Source organism: Hemicordylus capensis, chromosome 3 (genome assembly GCF_027244095.1).
Source record: "Hemicordylus capensis ecotype Gifberg chromosome 3, rHemCap1.1.pri, whole genome shotgun sequence".
NCBI classification, from domain to species: Eukaryota; Metazoa; Chordata; class Lepidosauria; order Squamata; family Cordylidae; genus Hemicordylus; species Hemicordylus capensis.
This window is the reverse complement of record NC_069659.1, coordinates 241353446-241376901: the sequence shown is the minus strand read 5'-3', so window position 1 is coordinate 241376901 and position 23456 is coordinate 241353446. Positions and strand designations below refer to the sequence as shown.

At 41.3% G+C, this 23456-nt stretch overlaps 1 protein-coding gene across 2 annotated transcripts in view; it reads left to right on the top strand.

The window, feature by feature from the left end:
• The window catches only part of PRKG1 (protein kinase cGMP-dependent 1), a 1007212-nt gene that overhangs the window by 316044 nt on the left and 667712 nt on the right, over window positions 1-23456 (top strand). For both annotated transcript variants that reach the window (XM_053305274.1, XM_053305273.1), the window contains exon 3: window positions 9766-9879. In XM_053305274.1, coding sequence (XP_053161249.1) covers window positions 9766-9879 — 114 coding nt within the window. The remainder of the gene's footprint in view (window positions 1-9765; window positions 9880-23456) is intronic.

Below are 23456 nucleotides of genomic sequence, written 5' to 3'. Positions count from 1 at the left end.
AAAACTACATCCCTCTTGAACAGAAATGACACGTTCCAATATTACAAATAGCTGAAAGTAAAGCAACCAGAGAAAAGCCCATGACAAAGCAAAAGCTTCTTATTACTGCCAGGCCTTTCTGGTTCACTAGTGCCACATTTAGGAGTTTCCAGTTGGGTAGTGATGGGCACTCACATCGGCTTGATGTTCACCAACAATTAAAAAGAAAAAAAGGAAATTCGGAATGCCTTAGAAGCTTCAAATAAATTTTCCATTCTCTTAGAATGCATGTATTTAATATTAATGCCACACAGGAGTTTTGCCTGTGAGCATTTTGGATGCTTTTGTGTGCACTTGAGGGGTGCTAGCGGGTCTCCCAACCTCCTGTTAATTTTCTGATCTCATATTATTCTCAACACAATTTCTAGCCCCAACCTCCTGTTTTGGCACCTGGGGTGGGGGGGCTTTGTAATGAAAGTGATGCTGTCACAGCGCCACAGAGACAATCTGAGCTGGTTAGGTGACAACGGCACTGAATGGAAATGAAGGCAATTGTTTGCCCTCAGTCAGCATGGGTGTCAGGCAAGGGATGGAATGCATCCCTGTTGCTGAGGCAACCAAGCTGACGCTTGGTGGTTTCATTGCTGTTGAGCTTTGGGGCAAAACATGGAACCTTGACAATGGGGATGAATGCCATCCCTTCCAAGACCCATTCTGAACAAGATATGGGCAGATATTTTTGGCTCCTGTTACAGGGCCCTTGAAACATCACCAGAAATGGCCTTTGCACTTTTTACAAGCTTGAGAAGCATTTCGGGGACAAATGCATGTTCAGCCTGATTTAACAGAGACAGAGGTTTGTTGTGCTGGTTCAAGAGATGATTTTGAAAATGCCTTACAAAATGGGGTGTGTGCGTGCATGAGTGATATCATTGCTTTTAAAGTGTCTTACACATGTACCAGGTTTTTTGAAGTGTCGGTACCGAATACCAGCACCTGTCAGCTACACTGATGTGGGTGAGGGTGTGATATTTAAAAGCTTTCATCATCGCTATTTTATAGATGAAGCTTCTGCTATATGAAATTGCATGTAGTTGTAAAGAATCCGCAGTATTTAAGACTTGTAAATACTACTACACATTCCAGAATGTTTCCATAGAAATGAAATGATAAAGCCCAGGACTTTTAAAGGTTTCATTACCATGTAATGAAACAATATCCCTCAAAATGTTCTTGAGAACATATTTTATTTCTGTATCTCGTATTTACCTACTTTTTGTGGTAGCTAGCATGAATTGTTCCCTTTGCTAAGCCGGGCCCACATTGGTTTTCATTGAATGGGAGACTACATGTGTGAGCACTGTAAGATTTTTCCCCTTAGAAGATGAGGCCAGTCTGGGAAGAGCATCTACTGTACATGCTTGCATACAGAAGGTTCAAATTTCCCTCCCTGGCATCTTCAAGATAGATCTGAGAGAGACACTTGCCTTTAACCTTGGAGAAGCTGCTGTCGGTCTGTAGAAAATACTGAGCTAAATGGACCAATGGTCTGATTCAACATATGGCCGCTTCCTATGTCCCTATAGAGATAGCAATGCTGTCTTTTATGGATGGGCATGAGTGCCTCATCTTGGAAGCGCCGAACCATTTGGGGAGCCGCTGTTTGAGGCGGCTTGATGGGGCAGGGAGCAGTTCCCTTAAGGAGCCATTAAGGAGCTCCTTACTTGCTCATCCCCACCCTGTCCCACTGCTTAACTGAGCACGGTGCCCGATTCTCAGCTGCAGCACTGTTCCTTCAGCCTCTGTACGACATTGGCACTCACATGCTCTACAGAAACATAGGAAGCGACATTGGCACACACATGGCAGATGTGCACGCTCGCCAGGCATTTGCATGCCAACACCGTACAGAGGCTGTAGGGAATGCCCGGAAAAGCGGCCGCATGGGGACGAGCAGGTAAGGAGCTGCTTACTAGTTCCTTAAGGGAATCTTCTGCTCCCCGCCCCATCAGCCCATGCATGTGCTGTTTGTGCACATCTCTATTGTCTTTTAACTTCTGCATAATATAATATTCTCTGCAACTCCTCTGTTTTGATGTATGTAGTATGCATGCTGAGTCTTTTGTTCTCTTCCCCCCCCCCCACTATCAAATCACATCAATGTTTTTACTACAAGGTTAAAAAAAAAATCAAGTATTTTTCTGGATCCTGATTTTAATTCACTCATTGGGATACCTATTCAAAGGCTTTTTTCTTTTGGTGTCCCCCAAATACTTTTGTTCCTCTCTTTCTCTTTGGTGAGCCAAATCTTCTCGTCTAGGTTTTTCACCAGCAAGACCATATTATGTGTTTGTGTATTCCCTCCGCACCATAGACTGTCAGTCCTAAGCTGTGTGCCTCTGGGCATCTACTTGCAGATTTTAAAGCTCAACTCTCCTACTTCTTTTCTATATTTTAAATCCTTTCCCCCTCTAGACTTCATAAGAGAAGATTTCAGCTTTGTGTACCTTCAATAAAATAGCTTTGGGGCTGAAATTCTGAAATTGTTACAACTTAAGTGTTTTTTTTTAAAAAAAACCTGAGATAGTGTGTGTCGTATAGTTTTACCAAAGGTGAACTTATTTAAATATTTCTGAAGTCATAGTGGACTTCTGAATTTCTGCTTCAGTATTACTTAGGAAAGAGAAAGAGACATTGAGCTGGTTCTGTTGATTCATCTGTTGGTCATCTCAAATTCTTGGGGGAGGCATTTGTACATCTCCCCCCACATGGCACACAGTCATCAAATCAGGTCACAGTTAAAATACTACTTTATTTGAACTGTGTATACTCAAGTTCCTTTCCCACATAATTAAAGGGGGATGATCAGGGTATCTGGTTGAAATATGGTAATGAAAATGGAAGGAAGATTAAAATATATATTTGCAGTGGAAGAAGTAAGTGGACTTAAAAGCAATTCAGGGGTCTTTCTCTTCTGCTTCACTTGAAGCAAAATACCTGATTAATAATAGTGATACCTGATTAATAAATATCTTTTTTTGTAAAAATAAATGGATTTTATTTTTGCACAAAGAACCCTTCTCCCCATGCACTTCATTTGACATTTTGAGTTACAAATTGTGCCTTTGTAAGTGCTTTAGAACAGCAACATTCCATCATCAGAGAAGTATCACAGTTCTAAAGTAAAGACAGCAAGAAACTTTGAAGGTTTTAAATCCCACAGAGAATTAAGAAGGTAGCTGATACTTCCTTCTGGTATATTGTTGAAGGTGGAGCTGAATGAAAATAAAGAAGATTTAGATTTCATAAACTCTCTTAATTGTGAGGAGCAAAAATGGAAACTAGTAATCAGCTACTAGATTATTGGCCATTACAGGAATTACATTGAGATTGACATCCTTAAAGTTGAGCTAATTCCTTTTTCGTCTGCCTCTTCACAGGAAAAATAAAATGACAATTTAATTACCGTGAGTTGAAAAAAATATCCCCACAATAAATGAGAATGTCATAATGGGTCTGTTTAGTTTATAACCCAATTTATTGGAGAAACCCAACTGCAATTCAGCTGAGAATGTTATTTAATTTTTAATTGGATGGACTTAATGTGCTAAAAGTGGCAAATGTTCTCACCATAACATGAAAACAGCCGCTAGCTTGTTTTCCCCTTTGTTCTGGAGGGCAAGAAAATGTGTGCTTTGCCTTCATTTTAATAGGGCTTTTGAGGACCAGGACTTGTACATTATTTGGTAAGAGGAAAAAGACAAGGAGCAAAAGTCTAGCAGCCTTCACCAAAAAGGCTGTGCTTGAATGTAGCAGATTAGACATCTTTGTTTCTAATATACTAGAAGCCTCTGAGATAACCCAGCCAACTACTCTTCCAGGAAAACCTGCGAAAATGACAGTTTATCCAGTACAGTACAGTACCTTCTAGCTTTTAAAATCTGGTCAAATATTTAGGGAGGTTAGTAATAGATACTAATCTTAGCAAAACTCTCTTCACTTGTATTAAAGTTCCTCAGATGTTTTTGTCACTCCAAATCAGCCTCAATCTTTCACTTTATGCAAAACTTTGTGACAACTTTGGTAAGTTTGTACCCTCCTATTAAGAAACTTTGCTAGCTTGATCAAAATTGTTAATTTCCCTTTAAATTGCTTGGATGCTTTACCAAGCAGAATCTTGTAAATTAGCCTTAGTATTCTCATTAAGTGAAAATTGGAGGTAACTCTGTGTGGTAGCTGGATCCTGAAATAACAGATAATACATGCATAATATATAATGTAATACATACATAATAGATAAACTAATATCCTTCCTGATGGAAATGTTAATTGCTACCAGTTTGTGACTTCATTACTGTTTGTTTTCATATATGTAAGTGTCATTTATGGTGATCCTGTGGTGACTTATGTTATTTTTGCTGTCTGACTGATTGAATTAATTACTATATTCCACAGTCATGGAATATGCATGGTATTTTTGAATCCTGAAACTTGGACATAAGCACTACAATAAGGATAATGGAGACTGATATTTGAGTGGTTTAGAAATGTAATGAGATGAATGAATGAATGAATGAATGAATGAATGAATATTGACAGACACTCTCATTAAAAGTGCACATGCACAGCAATGATGTGCAACTGCTAGCATCCCTGCTTTGGAATGCTCACAGGGTTCCCCATGTGACCTGGAACTAGGTCTCTGTTAGTCCCTCAGGAATCCACTCCATAACCCACTTCCGAGTCACATGGACTCCCCTCTCCAAGGAAAGAGGAGAGGCAAAAACCACCCCCATACCCGCATGAGCACCTGAACTTTGGAAGTAGAGGCACTAATGGTTTTTTCTCACTCCGTGAACACATCTTTAGTGAAAATCTTAACAATTTGAATTCAAATTCCTCTGCCTGAATAGCTTGTTTGGTCTTCAATGTATTGCTTACTTTATTATTATCATTAGCTTGCCTTAATGATTTTTCAAAAAACTAATATAAGGATTTTTAAAATAAAAAGGATTTTTTAACTATTTAAATTCCACTATGGTGTCAGGTCACTAATTATTTGTGGTTTTTTGTGGTATAGGCATTGCCAACCATTAAAAGAGTTCTATAAATGCCAAGGTAGCAATAAAGCTTGGCACTTATATCTGTAAACTATTCCTTCAACGAAATCAGTAGTTTACAGGTTTTAGACTTTGTGTTTAGTTTACATATTTTTTTTTAATTTTTTATTTAGCACATTTTTATACCGCCCTTACCCAAGGTTTTATACCGCCGTAACCCATGATGAATTCTTACTTCCCTTTTTAATGATGTCTTTTGGCCACACCATACATGTTTCTACTAGGGATGTGCAAAACCATTTGGGTACATATATATGTAATCTGGCTGATTCAGGTGATTTATAGACAAAACAAATCACCCCTGTCCTCAGGTGCCCAGATTTGGATTTAAAAAAAAATCACCTCAGATTCGGACCTGAAAATGTCGGAGATTCGGATCTCCATTTTATGGCCAAAGTGGGCTGGGCGGTAGTGTCCAACGGGTGGAAACTACCACTCAAATTTTAAAGAAATTGGGCAAAGGTGTGATATGAAAGAATTTCTGAAGTTAAAACATAGAAAGCTTAAAGATGCATAGATTTCAAAAATCATTTAAAAATCACCCCTTTGCCCAATCCCTTTGAAATCTGTGTGGTAGCTTCCTTGCACCCATTGGGCAGTACCACCAACCACAACCCACTCTGGGCCACCATGGTGCCCCCCACATGAAGGTATGAGTCTGCTGAAATCCGCATTATTCCCTATGGGGAAAAAGCTTAAAGATGCACCGAACCACCCCTTTGCCCAATTTCTTTGAAATTTGGGTGGTCGTTTCCACCCATTGGGCACTACCACCCACCCCACTGTTTTGTCCCCAGGACTCCTTTTTTGGCCCCAAATCATTTCAGATTCAGAAAATTTGGGTACAAATTGAATCTGCTCTGATTGGGGGTGGGGTCAGATTCAGACGCAAAATAAATCAGGGTGACATTGAACAAAATTGTCTTGGGTACACATTCCCCCCCCCAAAAAAAAGATTCGTGCACATCCCTAGTTTCTACAACATACTTGCCCATTGTCTGCAGCAAACTTTGTTTTCCAGTTGTGTCTTATATATCATCTTTTAATCATTTCTCAACCAGAGTACATATAGTAGAAACTAGGCCCATGCTTTGGCCACTCTCAATCTGAATAAATTGCACTGTTGTGCCTGAGAGATTCAGAGGTGCCACCTGTAGCATGGCCATCTCTCTTCAGTTACTGTGCCCTTCTGATGTGTGTGTGGCAGGGCTCATTTATGGGAAGCTAAGCCCTCTATCACCTTAGCAATGGCTGGGACAGTGTGCAGGGTATAGTGGCAGGTGTGTGCAAGGAGCGATGGAGGATAGTCCCTCTCTGAGTGCTTTCCCCATACAGTTCTTGGGGAAAGAACTCAGACTACCCTTCTCTTGCTATGCCCCACATGCCATCCCAGCCACTGCCAGGGCAATATATGACTCAGCTTCCCATAATGGAGCTCCCACTACACACATACACTGGAAGCTCACAGTACTACCTAGAGACAGCTGTGCTGTGAGTGGCCACCATGCAGAATCAGCGTGACAATACATTTCATTTGTATTCAGTACAACTGGCCTAGTAGAAACCATCTATTTTTATTCCACAACTGTTCCTTCCCACTATTTTCTCTCTCTCCTGCCTTTTTAAAGAAGAAGAAAAACGGGTCATGTTCAGTGTTCCCTCTAAGGCATGTGCATTTGTGCACACTCACAAGTTTTTTTGATGTCCGCTCAGTTAAATTTAAATCCTGCTCTGGTTGAATCAGGAAGGCCCCACTCTGAATCAAGGTAAGCACATACTACCTCGATACTGTCACCTAGAACAAAACTCATTCCACACACAGATGAAAAAAGTTAGAGGGAATGCTGGTCATGGCCTTCATTTCCTCAACCCTGGATATAAAATACCTCTTGTAGCCATACTTGTATGTACATTCTTGAGTAAGGAGACGGGGGGAATTGCTTGGGATGGAAAAATATTCTAAATATGAAGATTATATAATGACCATGGGTCAAAAATAGTTTTGTTTTGATAATTGGTGCCTTGTCCATGGATGATTGTATCCAAGGATTAAGTTTTTTTCGATGAGCAAAATTACTTTCTCAGTTTACAGGCATATGAGCTGAATATCATGATTTTCCAACTCAAAATAGTAAGGAAGCTTCCATCTGCAAATTCTGTGTGTTTCATCTTCATTTGAAAGCTTCTTTCAAAAAATACATTTTCAAATCAGCATCAGATCCCCCCTTGGCATTCTAATGATGCCACCATTTATTAGCAGACTTGTAGAATGAAATTGTAGTAGTAGCATGAGCTGTGATTGACTGCTGAGTTGAGACTTAGTACTTTGTGCATGCTAAATATCAGTTGTAGCATCCATTTACAATCACAGAGTTTCCCAGATGACTCAGAAGAAAGCACTAGCTGGTCTTCCTAAAATCATCAAAGAGCTATTAGAAGGGAGACTAGAACTTTTTCGGTATGCCTCATTTATTGTGCTCACTGGCATAAAGAATTTATTTGGGAATTACAAGAAAAGACATAATAAGGTGACATATTCTGACTATTACAATGTGGAGCCCTATTTGGAAATGAAAGAATATATTTATTGTTCCAAGAAATACATTCCTGTGTGATAATACATACTAACTCACTGGTGACTAAAACCCACTTAAGATTTAATGGGATATAAGAGGATTGTCTTCATTGGAGGCCTTCAGGAGACCCATAAAGATCCTAATTTTTAGCCTGGCTTTTAATGATATTTAATTTTAATGTTATCTAGTTATAATTGTAATTTTAGTTTGCTTTTAACTGGTTTTTTATTTTAATTGTTGAGTTATTTTAATTATTTTTTATTTTTAAAAATCTGAGCCACCTTTGGAAGGGCGGTATATACATCAAATAAATAAATTATAAGATGCTATTGCCCTTTGATTAGGGTGAATGTGTGAAGGAGCAGTGGTGCGCTACTCATGATGCTCACTCTGACATGCTCGCCAATGAACCTGTTTGGCCTCTGCATATTCAGTGTTTGTCTATGGAGGGCAGAAATGAACATGGGGAGGGCTTCTTCATGCAGCATGAAACCCTGGAATTCCAGATTGCATAGAGGAACCTTCCCCGCTTTCAGCATAGCCCTCTTCAGCAGACCCATCCTTAGGGCAGGGCGACTGATGTAATCGTCCCGGTCCCTGTGTTTGGAGGGGTCCCGTGGTGGCGGTGGCCAGCTAGCAGCGAACAGCCTGCTCCATTTGGCGAGGCTGACTGTGCACCCACCTCGGCTCCCGGTGGCAGAGCAGCCGGTCTGGCCACTGCCCTGTGTACTTGGTGTGGCCCGCATGCTCCATTTGGGGAGGCTGCCTGCGTACCCACCTCAGCTCCCAGCAGTGCAGTAGCTGGCCCAGCAGGCACCATGTGTGCTGGGGAGGGGGGAGTGGTGGTGGCTGAGGCAGCGAAGCCCTGAACATGCTGATTTGCCACCAGCCCGGCACCCCGCTAGGGACAGCCCTGCTCTTCAGACAGTTGCCAGATGCCTTGGGGATAGACCACATAAGCATGGGTAGCCGATGTGGTCCTGCTTGCCTTCTTACCTATTTGCTGTATAAAAAAGTTACTGAGCAGGGTTAGGAACTCCCAGGGACCATGGTTACTGTTGTATTCTATCCAGTAATCTTTTATGTTTTGTTGTTTAGAAGTTTGTCCCAGTGGGGATCCTGTAGAGAGTGCAGGGGTGGAGTCAGAAAAGAAAAGGGAGGGAAAGGAGAAGGAGAAAGTGGAGTTGTTTCTGAATAAACTCTTAGTTACATCTACATATGATTAATCTATGTTTGTGAGGCAAGCAGCTTTAAAACACTGGCCCATCCATTAACTGAATTAGTAGACCATGGGAAGCCTCCACAGGCTTCCACCTGCTGCTCACACGCTACCCTCCCACAACTTCTGTCCACTCACCCACCCGCTGCTGCTCTACTCCTCCCATGCTTCATGGATTTGAGAAATAAGAGGGGAATTGAGAGGAAGAGGAAGTGTGGAGGATAGGATCCTATACTAACCCTTTAGAATACAAATAATTATGCTTACCAACTTCTAAGAGCAAAGAACATGTTTAGAGAAACATAGTTGCAGTTTATATTATGCTATTTTTTCCTCTGGGTTATTTCCCCCCTGTATTTATTATTATTATTTTTTAAAAAATCATTTTTAATATTGAGAATATAATATCAAATAAATAAAGCTGTATAAGTAATAAAACGTTTTAAAAGATATTTGTTGTTTTTATTAGCTGCTTCGGGCATCTCAAAAAGGAATAAAAAGTAGAGTATAATTTCTATAAATAAAAGCTTAATTTCAGATTATCCAGGCTTTGTAGGCAATCTTTTTTGGCTCATATATCTGTTGATGCTCATCTCTTAGAGGAGAGAGTGTGGATATGCAGATTACATTTGGGAGCATCTTTTCGATACAACTGAGAGTATATGAAATGAAAAATGGAACAAAAATTCATATTCAAGCTAGAAATTGTTTTTACCTTTTTTCAGTTCTTTGTACTGTTTATGGGGGTTCATGCTCATTTTAAAGAATGCTATGAAGGACAGAAGAATCAAAACACTATGAAAGGTTGTGCTGTGAAACAGTGTGGGTTTTTTCCGCCACAGTAAAATTGTGTGGGGTTTTTTCTCCACAGATGGAAAGGTTGAGGTGACAAAGGAAGGTGTAAAACTGTGCACCATGGGGCCTGGCAAAGTATTTGGGGAACTCGCCATCCTTTACAACTGCACCCGGACAGCTACCGTCAAAAGTAAGATTATCATTGAATTTAATCTTGAAATATTGTTGACAAATACTAATATTCAGTCTTGGCACTCTTTGGTTAGCTGTATCAATTTCATGAAGCACCCGTATCTGAAAATTCATAAAAACATCTCTGTTTTAAACATTCAGCAATCATATTATTTCTTCCAAATTAGTTTTGAATAAAATAGCATGAACATGCTGTACAAAATTCATGTTTTCTTCCTCAGAGGAATCAGGGCTTTACAGAAAACATTCTAGAGATTTTGTAGGATTACTTAAGATTTTGTGGGATCAGTTATTTAGTAGTTTTGTGAATAATTCTTCAATCAAGGCAGGGTTTGAAATGTTTGTGTATTGAAACTGTTATATTTCCTATAGAAAAATAGAGTGAACTGAATTTGTAGCACATCTACTAGTATAACGGGTGAAAGAAAGGAGCTAGTGGAAAATAGAAGAGAATGGCTTGGTGGAATAAAGGGATACCTGCTCATTTTTTATATCATTGTTCACTTCACATGCTCTTCATTTACAGGTTCCTAGGGCAAACAAATGGAAGAAAAATCATTAATATGTACAGCTAGCCTGTGTCATTATGCCCATTATTTCTCGCACTATATCCCTCCTCATTTCCTTTCCCCCAAATACATTGTTTTGTGTCTGATGTTAACTAGGGATGTGCACAAATCCAATTTTTTTTATTTTATTTGTGCTCAAAACAAATCATTGCTAATTTGTTTTGTGTCCAGATCAACCCCCCGCAATCATCTCAGATTCTATTTGTATTTGCTTTGCTTTGATTCAGATTTGAATCAATTCATACCACTTAACAAGGTCCTAGGGGCACCAAATTTGGGTTATAGGTAGGGCCCCATGGGTGCCATATACAACCCAAATCTCAAGGCAGTGGAACACTTGCTTGATTTTTAATGTATTATTTTAGCTTTTACTGATTTTGAACATTTCCGCCATAGAAAATAATGGGGATTTGATGTCACTATATCCTAACCCTAACACAGATCTCCATCTTTCATTTTTTTAAAAAGCTAAGCTCTAGCCCTTGTAGAAGTGGAGTTATGGAGCAAAATGTGCGCTCATTATTTTTCAAGTGTTCAGATTCTTTGGTGTATAATAACTTTTCCTCATAATGAATCACTGTGAGGATTCATTGCACACCTTCATTTCTTCTGTTCATGTTAACTGTTACTGGACAGTGCCAACTGTCAGCTGCCATCTGCCACTACACCCCACCCCCACCTGCAAGGCATTGGGGTACTCATTTTAATTTTTAGGAATATTCAAATGTTTAGATTCTTTGGTGTCTAATAACTTATCCTCATAATGAATCCCTGTGAGGATTCGTTATACGCCTTTGTTTCTTCTGTTCATTTTGACTATCACTGGACAGTGCCAACTGTCAACTGCCATGTGAAAACTACATGCACCCACCCACACACACATGCACACTCGCACACACTGGGGTACTCAATTTACAGGTGAAACTTGGAAAATTAGAATATTGTGCAAAAGTCCATTAATTTCAGTAATGCAAATTAAAAGGTGAAACTGATATATGAGACAGACGCATTACATGCAAAGCGAGATAAGTCAAGCCTTAATTTGTTATAATTCTGATGATCATGGCGTACAGCTCATAAAAACCCCAAATCCACAATCCCAGAAAATTAGAATATTACATGGAACCAAGAAGACAAGGATTGTAGAATAGAACAATATCGGACCTCTGAAAAGTATACAGTGTACTGTGCTTGATTGGCCAGCAAACTCGCCTGACCTGACCCCATAGAGAATCTATGGGGCATTGCCGAGAGAAGGATGAGAGACATGAGACCAAACAATGCAGAAGGCCGCTAATGAAGCATCCTGGTCTTCCATAATACCTCATCAGTGCCACAGGCTGATAGCATCCATGCCACGCCGCATTGAGGCAGTAATTGCTGCAAAAGGGGCCCAAACCAAGTACTGAATACATATGCATGCTTATACTTTTCAGAGGTCCGATACTGTTCTATTCTACAATCCTTGTCTTCTTGGTTCCATGTAATATTCTAATTTTCTGGGATTGTGGATTTGGGGTTTTCATGAGCTGTACGCCATGATCATCAGAATTATAACAAATTAAGGCTTGACTTATCTCGCTTTGCATATAATGCGTCTGTCTCATATATCAGTTTCACCTTTTAATTTGCATTACTGAAATTAATGGACTTTTGCGCGATATTCTAATTTTCCGAGTTTCACCTGTATTGCTTAGGTATTTTTGAAGTGTTTAGATTCTTTTGTGTCTTCATTAGACACCTGTATTTATTTATTTATTTAACATATTTTTATACTGCCCAAAACTTACGTCTCTGAGCGATTTACAACAAGATAAAAACAACATTAAAACATTACTTTAAAACAAAAAACAAGAAATTTAAAACACAACAATTGAAAAATTTTACAACAATATTCTAAAACAACATTAAAAACAATCAAAACAGTTTCAGTTAAAAGCCTGGGTGAACCGATGTGTCTTTAAAGTCTTTTTAAAAATTGCCAGAGATGGGGAGGCTCTTATTTCACTAGGGAGTGCATTCTAAAGACTCGGGGCAGCAACGGAGAAGGCCCGTCCCTGAGTAGCCACCAGACGAGCTGGTGGCAAATGCAGGCGGACCTCTCCTGATGATCTCAATGGGCAGTGGGGTTCATAACGAAGAAGACGTTCTCTTAAATACCCAGGGCCCAAGCTGTTTAGGGCTTTATAGGTTATAACTAACACCTTGTATTATGCCCGAAAACATATCAGCAGCCAGTGTAACTCAATACAGGAGTAATATGGTCTCTCCTAGATGACCCAGAGACCAACCTTCATTTCTTCTTTTCATTTTGACCCCACTGCTTTGCAGGTGGAGGTGGGGAATTAGTGACATCCCATGTTCCACCTTCCCCCCAACCCACAAGCCGCTGGGTACCCAGTTTATATTTTAGGAATTATTGAGGTGTTTAGACTCTTTGGAGTGTAATGAATCTTCATAGGGATTCATTATGAGGAAAGGTTATTAGACACCAAAGAGCCTAAACACTTGGGGGGGGGGAATCCTAGAACATCAACTGAATAGTACCCCACTGCCTTATGGGTGGGAGGGGGGTGTAGTTGGTACTTGACAGTTGGCACTGTTATTGGAGGAGAGCTGGTCTTTTGGAAGCAAGCATGACTAGTCCTCTTAGCTAAGCAGGATCTGCCCTGGTTACCCCTTCTAAAAGGGCTAGAGCTTAGCTTTTTTTCTTTTTAAAGAAAGCTGGGAATCTGGGGAAATTAATAGGAGGGATCAGAATCTCAATTCGATTCAAATAGAATCAGGTGCAATTCGATTTGGATCCTAATCTAGCCAATGCTCCACAGGGGTGATTTGTTTTGTCTCCAAATCACCCGCGTCAGCTAGATTCGGGTACAAATCAATTTGTACCCGAATCAGTTTGCACATCCCTAATGTTAACAGCATCTTTCTTTCCTCATTAAACTGTGGGAAGTCAGAACTATTGTCCTGAAAGGAGATATTAAGGAGAGAGAATAGGCAGTATTTATTAGTGGGAGGTTTTTAAAATCTTGTTTTCTTCCATGGGTGTGTTAAAGTGTTGGCAATTATGTATCTTCTTTTCTAGGCAGTGGCTTTGTGCATAATGCCATTTAGAATGCTAACAAGTGACTTCAGTATAATTTCTGTCTCTCATTAATGCATAAATAAGTGAATGGCAGTCATGATTGTAATTAGCTTTATATTCCTTCCAAAGCGCTCTGACAGAGGAGGTCACTAGTTAGCATTTGGAGGCATTTCAACTAGATCTAGATAAACACATTCAGTTTCTTGAAGTGCAGAGAGCTATTTAAAGAACATTAATAAACGTAAATTATTACCGTTGCCTCTGGAACTCTTATTAGAACATCTGCTTATACTTCTAGCAGTAAAACCACTCTGCTTACTTGTTGCAACTCTGCAAAGGCATATGTTAGCATGAATGGCAACAAAATGAAAATTATGGTCCCGGGGCATAGCTAGGGTGTCCCATACCCCCAAGGGCCCAGTCATATGCCCCTTACCCCCTCCCCACTGCCTTAGCTTTCCACTATGGCTTGCCTCCTGCCCTGCAGCCCCTTGCCCCCACCGTTTGCTTCCTGCCCTAGTGCCCCTCACCCTGCTGCCCCACACCCCTGCTATTAGGTTGCGGGGTTGCACAGTGGTCGTGTTCCATAGCTTCTTCCCTTATTGAAAGAAGGAGAGAAATCATAGAACCTCTCAGCGCTGTGTGAAGAAATGAAAGGCGTGCATGCATCCTAATGCCTAATCCAGGTGCATGCACACCCTCCATTTTGTAGCTGGCCATGCCACCGATGTGCAAACTGACTACTGAGCCACAGCGGCTATGAGCAGTGGGGGCAAGGAGTGGCAGAGGCAGCAGCAGGAGGAGGACAAGCAGAAGCAACAGCAGGAGTGGTGGCAGTAGGTAAATAAAATTTTTTAAAGGAAGTAAAATCATTTCATGGCACCAGAGATGCCACAAATATTTTTTAAAGGGAGGGCCAAATCTTCATTTATTGAACCCAGGCCCTTGTTGACCTTGCTATGCCCCACAGACCAGTTAATCAAAGAATTTTGAACAAACCCTGAGGACTCTTGATTGCTTGAAGAGAGTTCCAGGCAATTGTGAATGGAGAAGTTGTGAGCATTTCAGTTGTACTTAGCACTAGCAATAGCAATAGCAATAGCACTTACATTTATATACCGCTCTATAGCTGGAAGCTCTCTAAGCGGTTTACAATGATTTAGCATATTGCCCCCCAACATTCTGGGTACTCATTTTACTGACCTCGGAAGGATGGAAGGCTGAGTCAACCTTGAGCCCCTGGTCAGGATCGATCTTGCAACCTTCTGGTTACAGAGTGGCAGTTTTACCACTGCGCCACCAGGGGCTCACACTTGAAATATCGAGTGTGTCATGTCCCTACTCGAGGACAGTGGAGAGGAGTGGGGGGTACGTGACTTACTAGAAAGTTGGGAGGCTTCGTGAAGAGGAGCAGGCCGGTGATGTGAATGGGGAGGTAATTGAGACAGGCCAGGATGAGTGTTTGGTGCAGGAGGGGCCAGCAGGGCTGGGGGATCTTTGGAGAGAAGGGTCAGGATCTGTGCCAGAGTTTGAACGGCCACTATCTCCTCGAGGGTGCAGATGGGAAAAACATCAGCAGCAGGTGAGGGAATTACGGAAGAGTAGTTAACTGGCAGTCACCTTAAGTGGCGCAGTGGGGAAATGCTTGACTAACAAGCAGAAGGTTGCCGGTTTGAATCCCTGCTGGTATGTTTCCCAGAAACACCTATATAGGGCAGCAGCGATGTAGGAAGATGCTGAAAGGCATCATCTCATAGTATGCGGGAGATGGCAATGGTAAACCCCTCCTGTATACTACCGGTACCAAAAGAAAACCACAGGGCTCTGTGGGCTCCAGGAGTCGAAATTGACTTGATGGCACACTTTACCTTTTTACCTTTAGTCAACTGACGAGAAGACAGCAGGAGCCGGATTGAATCTATGGCAGCTGGCGGGGGTGGAGTGTTGATTAAGGGCACGTGGCTGCTGACTATAAATCGGGCAGCCTGTGCCTTGAACAAACTGCTGGAAACAACAGGACAAATATGCTTCGAGCTTTTGTCGGAGAGATTGTGACTTTGGAATTTGGGCTTCTCACTCCTCACTTCTGTATTCCTGGTGAGACTGTTAAACCTGACTATTTAGCGGTAAAACTGAAACTTGAGCTACAGGCTATTGTTTCATATATTTCTGGCCAGCGTCTTCCATCAAGTGATCTTGTGACAGAATGCCCTGAGCTTTTGTTTTTACATTGATATCCTGCTCTTCCCAGAGATGGAGCCCAGAGATGTTTACATGGTTATGTTTATCCTCACAACAACCCTGTGAGGTAGGTTATGCTGAGAGAGACAAGATTGGCCCAGAGTCACCCAGCGAGTTTCATGGCTGAATGGGGATTCAAACGTTGTAAGCTGGCCTTCACCCAATGACCCTGTTGACCTACAACTTCCAGAATCCATACTGCTTTTGGAAAATGATGCATTTTAACTCTGAAACAGTGGAGGATCCCTCATGATCAGCAGTTGAAGCACTGATGCTGGCTGCTACCACCACTGTTGAGCAAAGTGTGGCTTTGTCAAATAAGAATGTATCAATTGGTAATTGCTCTAGAACCCCTGTCTTAAAATGCTGAGGTACTTTAATGGAATCCTCAAAAAAGTACCTAGGTTCCAGCCATCCTCAGAACACCCCAGAGGAATAAATATTCACTGAATATTCAGCACTTTGGAGCTTGTACAAAAGATTTGTACCCAAATCTGGCTGATTCAGGTATTTTGTAGACAAAACAAATCACCCCTGTCCTCAATTGCCCAGATTCAGGTACAAAACACAGCACCCCAGATTTGGACCCGAAAAATTCAGAGATTTGGACCTCCATTTTGTGGGTTGGGTGGTAGTGTCCAATGGATGGAAGCTGCCACCCAAATTTCAAAGAAATTGGGCAAAGGGGTGATTTTTAAAGAATTCTGAATTTGGTGCGTCTTTAAGCTTTCCTCCATAGGGAATAATGGGGAATTTCAGCAGCCCCATAACTCCACTTGAGGGGCACCAGGGTGGCCCAGAGCAGGGTGTGGTGTAGTGCACATAGGATGCCAACCACCCCCAAAATGACAAGCCCATGGGGCACTGGGTTTTTTTTGTTTCTGAAGTTTTCTTCTGAGAGTAGATTCTCTGCTTGTTATGAGAGTGGATTCAATTACAAACATTTTGAAGACATGCCAACTTCAAAAATCTTTTAAAAATCAGCCTTTTGCCCAATTCCTTTGAAATCTTGGTGGTAGCTTCCTTGAACCCATTGGGCACTACCACCCACCACAACCCACTCTGAGCCACTCTGGTGCCCCTGCCCCTGGGGAGTTATAACTAGGGCTGCTGAAATCCCCATTATTCCCTATGGGGGAAAGCTTAAAGACATGCCAACTTCAAAAATCTTTTAAAAATCAGCCTTTTGCCCAATTCCTTTGAAATCTGGGTGGTAGCTTCCTTGAACCCATTGGGCACTACCACCCACCACAACCCACTCTGAGCCACTCTGGTGCCCCTGCCCCTGGGGAGTTATAACTAGGGCTGCTGAAATCCCCATTATTCCCTATGGGGGAAAGCTTAAAGATGTGCCAACTTCAAAAATTCTTTAAAATCACCCCTTTGCTCAATTTCTTTGAAATTCGGGTGGTAGCTTCCACCCATTGGGCACTACCACTCACCCCACTCATGCCCCCAGACCCCTTTTTTGTCCTGTATCAATTCAGATTCAGAAAATTTGGGTACAAATTGATGGGGTAATTCGGTGGGGGTCAGATTCGGACCCCAAACAAAAAAATTTTTTTGGGGGGGTGATATGATTTGGGTACAAACTGAAACAAAAAATTGATTTATGCACATCCCTAGAAAGCAGCACTTTGGGGCATGGTGTGGAGAAAATGAGTAAGTGAAATTAGATGACTCATAAATGCTAGAATTTCAGGTCATTCAAGGAAACTGATTAGCAAGAGATTCAGGACAGACAAAAGGATGTGTTTCATTGCATAGTGCTTAATTTATTGTATTTGCTGCCATAAGATGTGGTGATGGCCCCTAATTGGATGGTTTGAAACTGGATTAGAGAAACAAATTAGTGGAGTAGAGGCCTGTTAGTTATGATAGCTTTATGGAACCTCCTGGATTCAAGGCAGTATATTCAAGGTATTATGAATACCAGTTATTGAGGAACATCAGAAGAAAAGGCGGTTGCTTTTATGTCCTTCTTACAGGCTTCCCAGGGGTATCTGGTTGGCCACTATAAGCAACAGAATGCTTATTTGATAGACCTTTGATCTGATCCAGTAAGGCTCTTCAAATCCAAGGGATTGACTACCACAAATACTGCTAACAGTTGTTTTATATAACTGGTTGTTAGCAAGATCATTTCCCCTTCCTCAGACATGGGAGCCAGAGGTGTTTGTTGTTGTATCTAGTGTCATTAGTTCTACTAACTAACAATTCTTATAAACATATAAAATTGATCTATGATCTAGATGTGCATGATGAAGAAACAAATCCTTTTGCTTCCAAAAGGGGGAGAGAGTAGAGCGAGAGAGTACATTATGGGAATCCACCATAGAACTGAGATGAGCAGGTCACATCTGCCTCATACTTATCCCTCAGGATATCACACTTCTTCATCTTCTGTGCCTGCCTGGCACTGGAGAAATGAGCATCTTACCTGAACTGACAATATCCCCCATTATGTCTGGCATGTTATTTTAAATCTCCTTGAATGCTGCACGAGTGTCAGACCTAAAGACTCCCCAGTCCCTCAGGGAGCCTCATTGGCTCAGAAGCTGTCAACCAACCTATGTGGCACATCTCTGATTGGAGAGAGAGGCTCTCCCTCCTCCAGGTGCTCTTCCCAAAGGGATGCTTTAAAAAGTTTGTCCTTCCTGTTTGTCAGCTATCCTACCACCGTACACTGTACCAGATTTGGCAAATGTAAGTATTTTACTAGGCCTTTAGACGAAGTGTAAGGAGTTGGAAAAATGTTGTACTTTACTTTCTTAGTCCTGCTTCTTCTTTCCACCACAGTTCTTGTTCCTTGTAGAATAATAAAAAAAAAAGTTGATGAGTGAAACCTAGTCTTCAGTGTGATCTCTTTCTGGGAGCATTGATTCTCCCACATGCTGGCTGTCAGTCAAGATACTTACTCATGAGCTGACCTATTGGTGGGAAGGCTCTGGCCCTGATTCTGCTCAGTGGGAATGGGGAGAATTAAGGAAGGGGCCAGAAGATCCCAAGTCCCGTACCCTACTGGACTGGTGGCACCAAACGGTTTAGGTAACTAGAAAGTGGCTTGGGCAGGAAGCAGAGTGGAAATTGGCCTCTGAACCCGGACGCTTTCATGACATGGAAAATCTGTTTTGTGTTGATAATATTACTATTGTTCTGTAGCTGTGAGCCTTATTAAAAGAAAATACTCACAAAAAATGCATTTTAAAACACAGTTGAATTTTACCCTTGGATGTACTTCAGTCCTTTCCTTGAGCCTTTTAAAATTGTTCCTCATCTGCTAAAATCGCTCTTCTTTCCCCTCTTCTGAAATCCAAACTGGTGCGCTCTGGGTAAGAGAATCAACACTATGAGATAGTAGTGGAGCCTACAATCTTGCAAATTAGGCACATCACTGAAAATCATGCCTGTTGTGATCTAGAACAAGAGGCATCTCCAGTATGGCCTGTTGGTAGTGGTACTTAATGAATTGGCGGAATAATATTGTAATGACATTTAGAATTTGAGCAATCCGGTATTTTGTCCCAGAGGTACTCACTGACCGATTTTTAAAGGTCACTGCACCTAGAAATTTTCTTGCTTTTGGCATCCAGCACTTCAGAAAGCACTAGATATTGATGTTTCAGATCATTTCTTGCATACCCATGCACTGCGTTTGTAAATGTGTGGATGTCAGCTGAGTACAGATCTCTATTCAGTATCCCTACATTCTGGCTTTTGCATGCCTGCCTGCTCTTTGTTTCTTGCCAAGTCAAACAGTGGCCCATCATGATACAATTGGCCCTGCATTGTTGGTTTCTTTTTCCCAAAGAATGAGCATGCCAAAAAGCAATCCTGTTGCCTAAACAAAAGAGAGAGTGCCCCTTGTGGGGTTCAACCATTTCCTTTTATGCCGGTTTTTACACTTGACATCTCCACTTGTTCACATTCAGTGATGGGTCATTGGCTGAAATTGAATGTAAGTAGCTTGTGAATAAAAATATTATTACTGAAAGGCCATCCTCTGGCCTGTGAGGAATAAGATATTATTTTCTTTTTTGTTAATAATGGATAGGTGTCCTTGTTGGGAAAGCCCTCGTTAATCATTACTCATAATAATTTCCTGCTGTCAGATTCAACAAAAAAAATAAAAATGGTTATGATGGATATGACTTACAGAATTAACTAGGGTTTTTATTTTAGCCCTCAGTTAATGTGCCAATTGGTAGAACAGCCTGTTCTGAAAATGAAGACATTACTTTGTGGCTGTTAAGGTGATATGAAGGACTGATACACCCAAGGAGGAGAGCTGGTCTTGTGGTAACAAGCATGAATTGTCCCCTTTGCTAGGCAGGGTCCACCATGGTTGCATATGAATGGGAGACTACATGCATGAGCACTGTAAGATATGGAGCCACTCTGGGAAGACCACCTGCATGCTTGCATGCAGAAGGTTCCAAGTTCCCTCTCTGGCATTTACAGATGGGGTGAGAGAGACTCCTTCCTGCAACTTTGGAGAAGCCTCCACCAGACTGTGTAGACAATACTAAGGTCCAAGGGTCTGACTCAGTATATGGCAGCTTCCTATGTTCCACCCTTTGTTTAGTTTCTGCTAATCTGACTAGGTTTTACTTCTTGCTGGACTAGATAGAGCCATGGGTAGAACCACAGGTAGGCCAAGCTGGACACAGGCCCAAGAGCTCACACCCACATGAGGACCCAGGTTTGTGTTCAGCTGTTTGCCCACTGATTGGAAAATGAAGCACACACTCCAGGAAATAAAGTTACAATTTCATTTGTGTTACACTTAGGATAGGTTAGGAGAGCTAATCTTAAGAAGTTTAAAGATATTAAAGAGTTCAGTACGTACCAGAAGGTTACAAGTTCGATCCTGACCAGGGGCTCAAGGTTGACTCAGCCTTCCATCCTTCCGAGGTCGGTAAAATGAGTACCCAGAATGTTGGGGGCAATATGCTAAATCATTGTAAACCGCTTAGAGAGCTCCGGCTATAGAGCGGTATATAAATGTAAGTGCTATTGCTATTGCTATTGCTATCTCACCACTCCAGGTAGTCTGCAAATCAGCCTCGGCAACACCAAGGATAGAACTCAGAACAGGAGAAACGGTGAAAAATTAGGGGGGTAGGGAATAACACACCAAAAAACGATAGCCAGAGCTTGAAGCTCAAATCTAGAAAAATAAAGTAAAGGAGGGGAAAGTCCCCCAAAGCAGGGGAAAAGTTCCAAATGGAAGGGGAAGGAAGAAGAAAGTCTCAAAATAAAATCCATGGCTTAAAATATTTATAGTCTCTTTTCTCAGGGGAAGGTTTTAGCCTCCCAAGGGGATGGTTTTGTGGTACATGTAAAGTTTTGAAAGGTCACTTCTAATTTGAAGATACAACCCATCTCAATCAGAAAGATGTCATTTTAGAATATGATTAAAAATTGATTACTATTGCATCACTTGCAAAAAGTATGAATTGATGACTATTGCATCATTTGTAAAAATATATTGGAATTGTATGATTTCACCCGTCATAACAACAGACTCTTGGAAGTGCTGGGGGGTTACTGCTCAACCCTTTGGCAGTTATGCTTTGGGGTTCTGCAGGGTTCTGTTCTTTCCCCTATGCTGCTTAACATCTACATGAAACCACTGGGAAAGGTCATCCAGAGTTTTGGCCTGAGGTGTCATCAGTATGTGGATGACACTCAGTTGTATCTCTCCTTTCCATCAGAAGCAAGTGAGGCAGTGATTATTCTGAATCAGTGCCTGGATGCAGTAATTGATTGGATGAGGGTGAAAAAGCTGAGACTCAATCCAGACAAGGCAGAAGTACTGTTGGTCAGTGGTTCCTCTGCTTGTGTGAATGATGGTCAGCCTGTTCTAGATGGGGTTGCACTCCCCCGAAGGAACAGGGTTGCAGTTTGGGGAGGGAAAGCATTTTTCAAAAATACTTTGTCAGCAGTAGGCCTTTATAAACAGGACTTCTGTGGCTCTGAGTGCCTTTTATCAGCTTTGGCTGATATGCTAACTGCAACCTTACTTGGATAGAGATAATTTGGCCACAGTTACTCATGCTCTGGTAACCTCTCACTTGGATTACTACAGTGCATTGTATGTAGGGCTGCCTTTGAAAATGGTCCAGAAACTGTAGCTGGTACAAAATAGGGCTCCAAGATTATTAACTGGGATTGGGTGTTTTGATCAAATTGCACCAGTGCTTCATCAGCTGCACTGGCTCCCAGTCTGTTCCTGGGCCCAATTCAAAGTGCTGTTTTAACCTTTAAAGCCCTACATAGCTTGTGGCTGGATTACTTGAGAGAACACCTTGTCCCCTATGTCCTGACATACAGGGCAAGGCCTCTTCAGAGGCCCCATTCCGAGTGCCTCTGCCAAACGAGATGAGGTGGTTACTAGGGAGAGGTTAGTGAGGTTAGCCTGGCACCATTACTTTGTTATTTTAGATGCCCCGTAAAGACCTTTTTGTTCACTCAGGCTTTTTAAATTTGATTTTTAAAATTGATTTAAAAAACAAGCTTTTAAATTGTCTTCTTCTTCTTCTTCTTCTTCTTCTTCTTCTTCTTCTTCTTATTCTTATTCTTATTATTATTATTATTATTATTATTATTATTCTCTTGTTTATACTGTCAGACAGGTGTTATTGACTGGTTTGTTCTATCCAGACATCGAGTCCTTCTCAAGGACCTAGGATGGCTGAATTTTATTGTCAATGTTGTTGTTGTTATAGATATCGTCGCAGTATATAGGCTGTTCCCAGTAAAGCTGCTTTTTGTAATTGGCAGATGGTGATTTCTGTGGTCCATGTGGTGTTGAGGTGCTCTTCAAGGTCTTTTAGAACTGCACCCAGGGCGCCAATGACCACGGATTATTTTGGTCTTTTTCTGCCACAGCCTTTCAATTTCAATTTGTAGATCTTTGTATTTTGTGATTTTTTCTATTTCTTTTTCTTCTATTCTGCTATCCCCTGGTATTGCTATGTCGATTATTTTGACTTTTTTTACTTTTTTCTCGATGATGAGGATGATGATGATGATGATGATTTTGTTTGTTTTTGGTGTGATTTGATGCACATACAGACCAACATATAGAGACAATATTTTCTCATCTCTGTATGTGACTCTTGCAACAATTCTTCCTTGTCCTGTCATTTTCACCAGCCAATAGTCTTTCCCCTGGTCCCTGTGATAATGAAAGAGCCTTTGAGTGAAAACTGTTAACTACTGGAATGGAGAAGAGGAGGAGGAGGAGGAGATGCCCCTTTCATCCACCCTGCGGATCACATAAGATATCTTTGGTGAGTGTGTTTGATGACAGTATCTCACACACGAGCCATGATGGGATCCCCGGCCTATATGACATGAGGGAATAGAGCAACCTGAGAAAGTGGGACTTTACATTGAATATCGCTTGACAACTTGAACATTGTTTTGGGCCTTTTTCACTTGTGAAAGCAGACACCTTAGCTCAAACTCAGGTCTACTCAAGAAAATATCCATCAATGCTTATGTAAGCAATGTTTCATCCTCCTATCAATAGAAGACGATAAACCAGAAACTAGGAATCTAGAAATAAAAGTTCCTATTACTTCTTTGGTCCGTCAGTCAGCCTGAAGAGCTTCTCCTTTTTTAGGCCTTATAAATGCATCAAGGAGAAGGCTGGTCACGTCAAAAGAT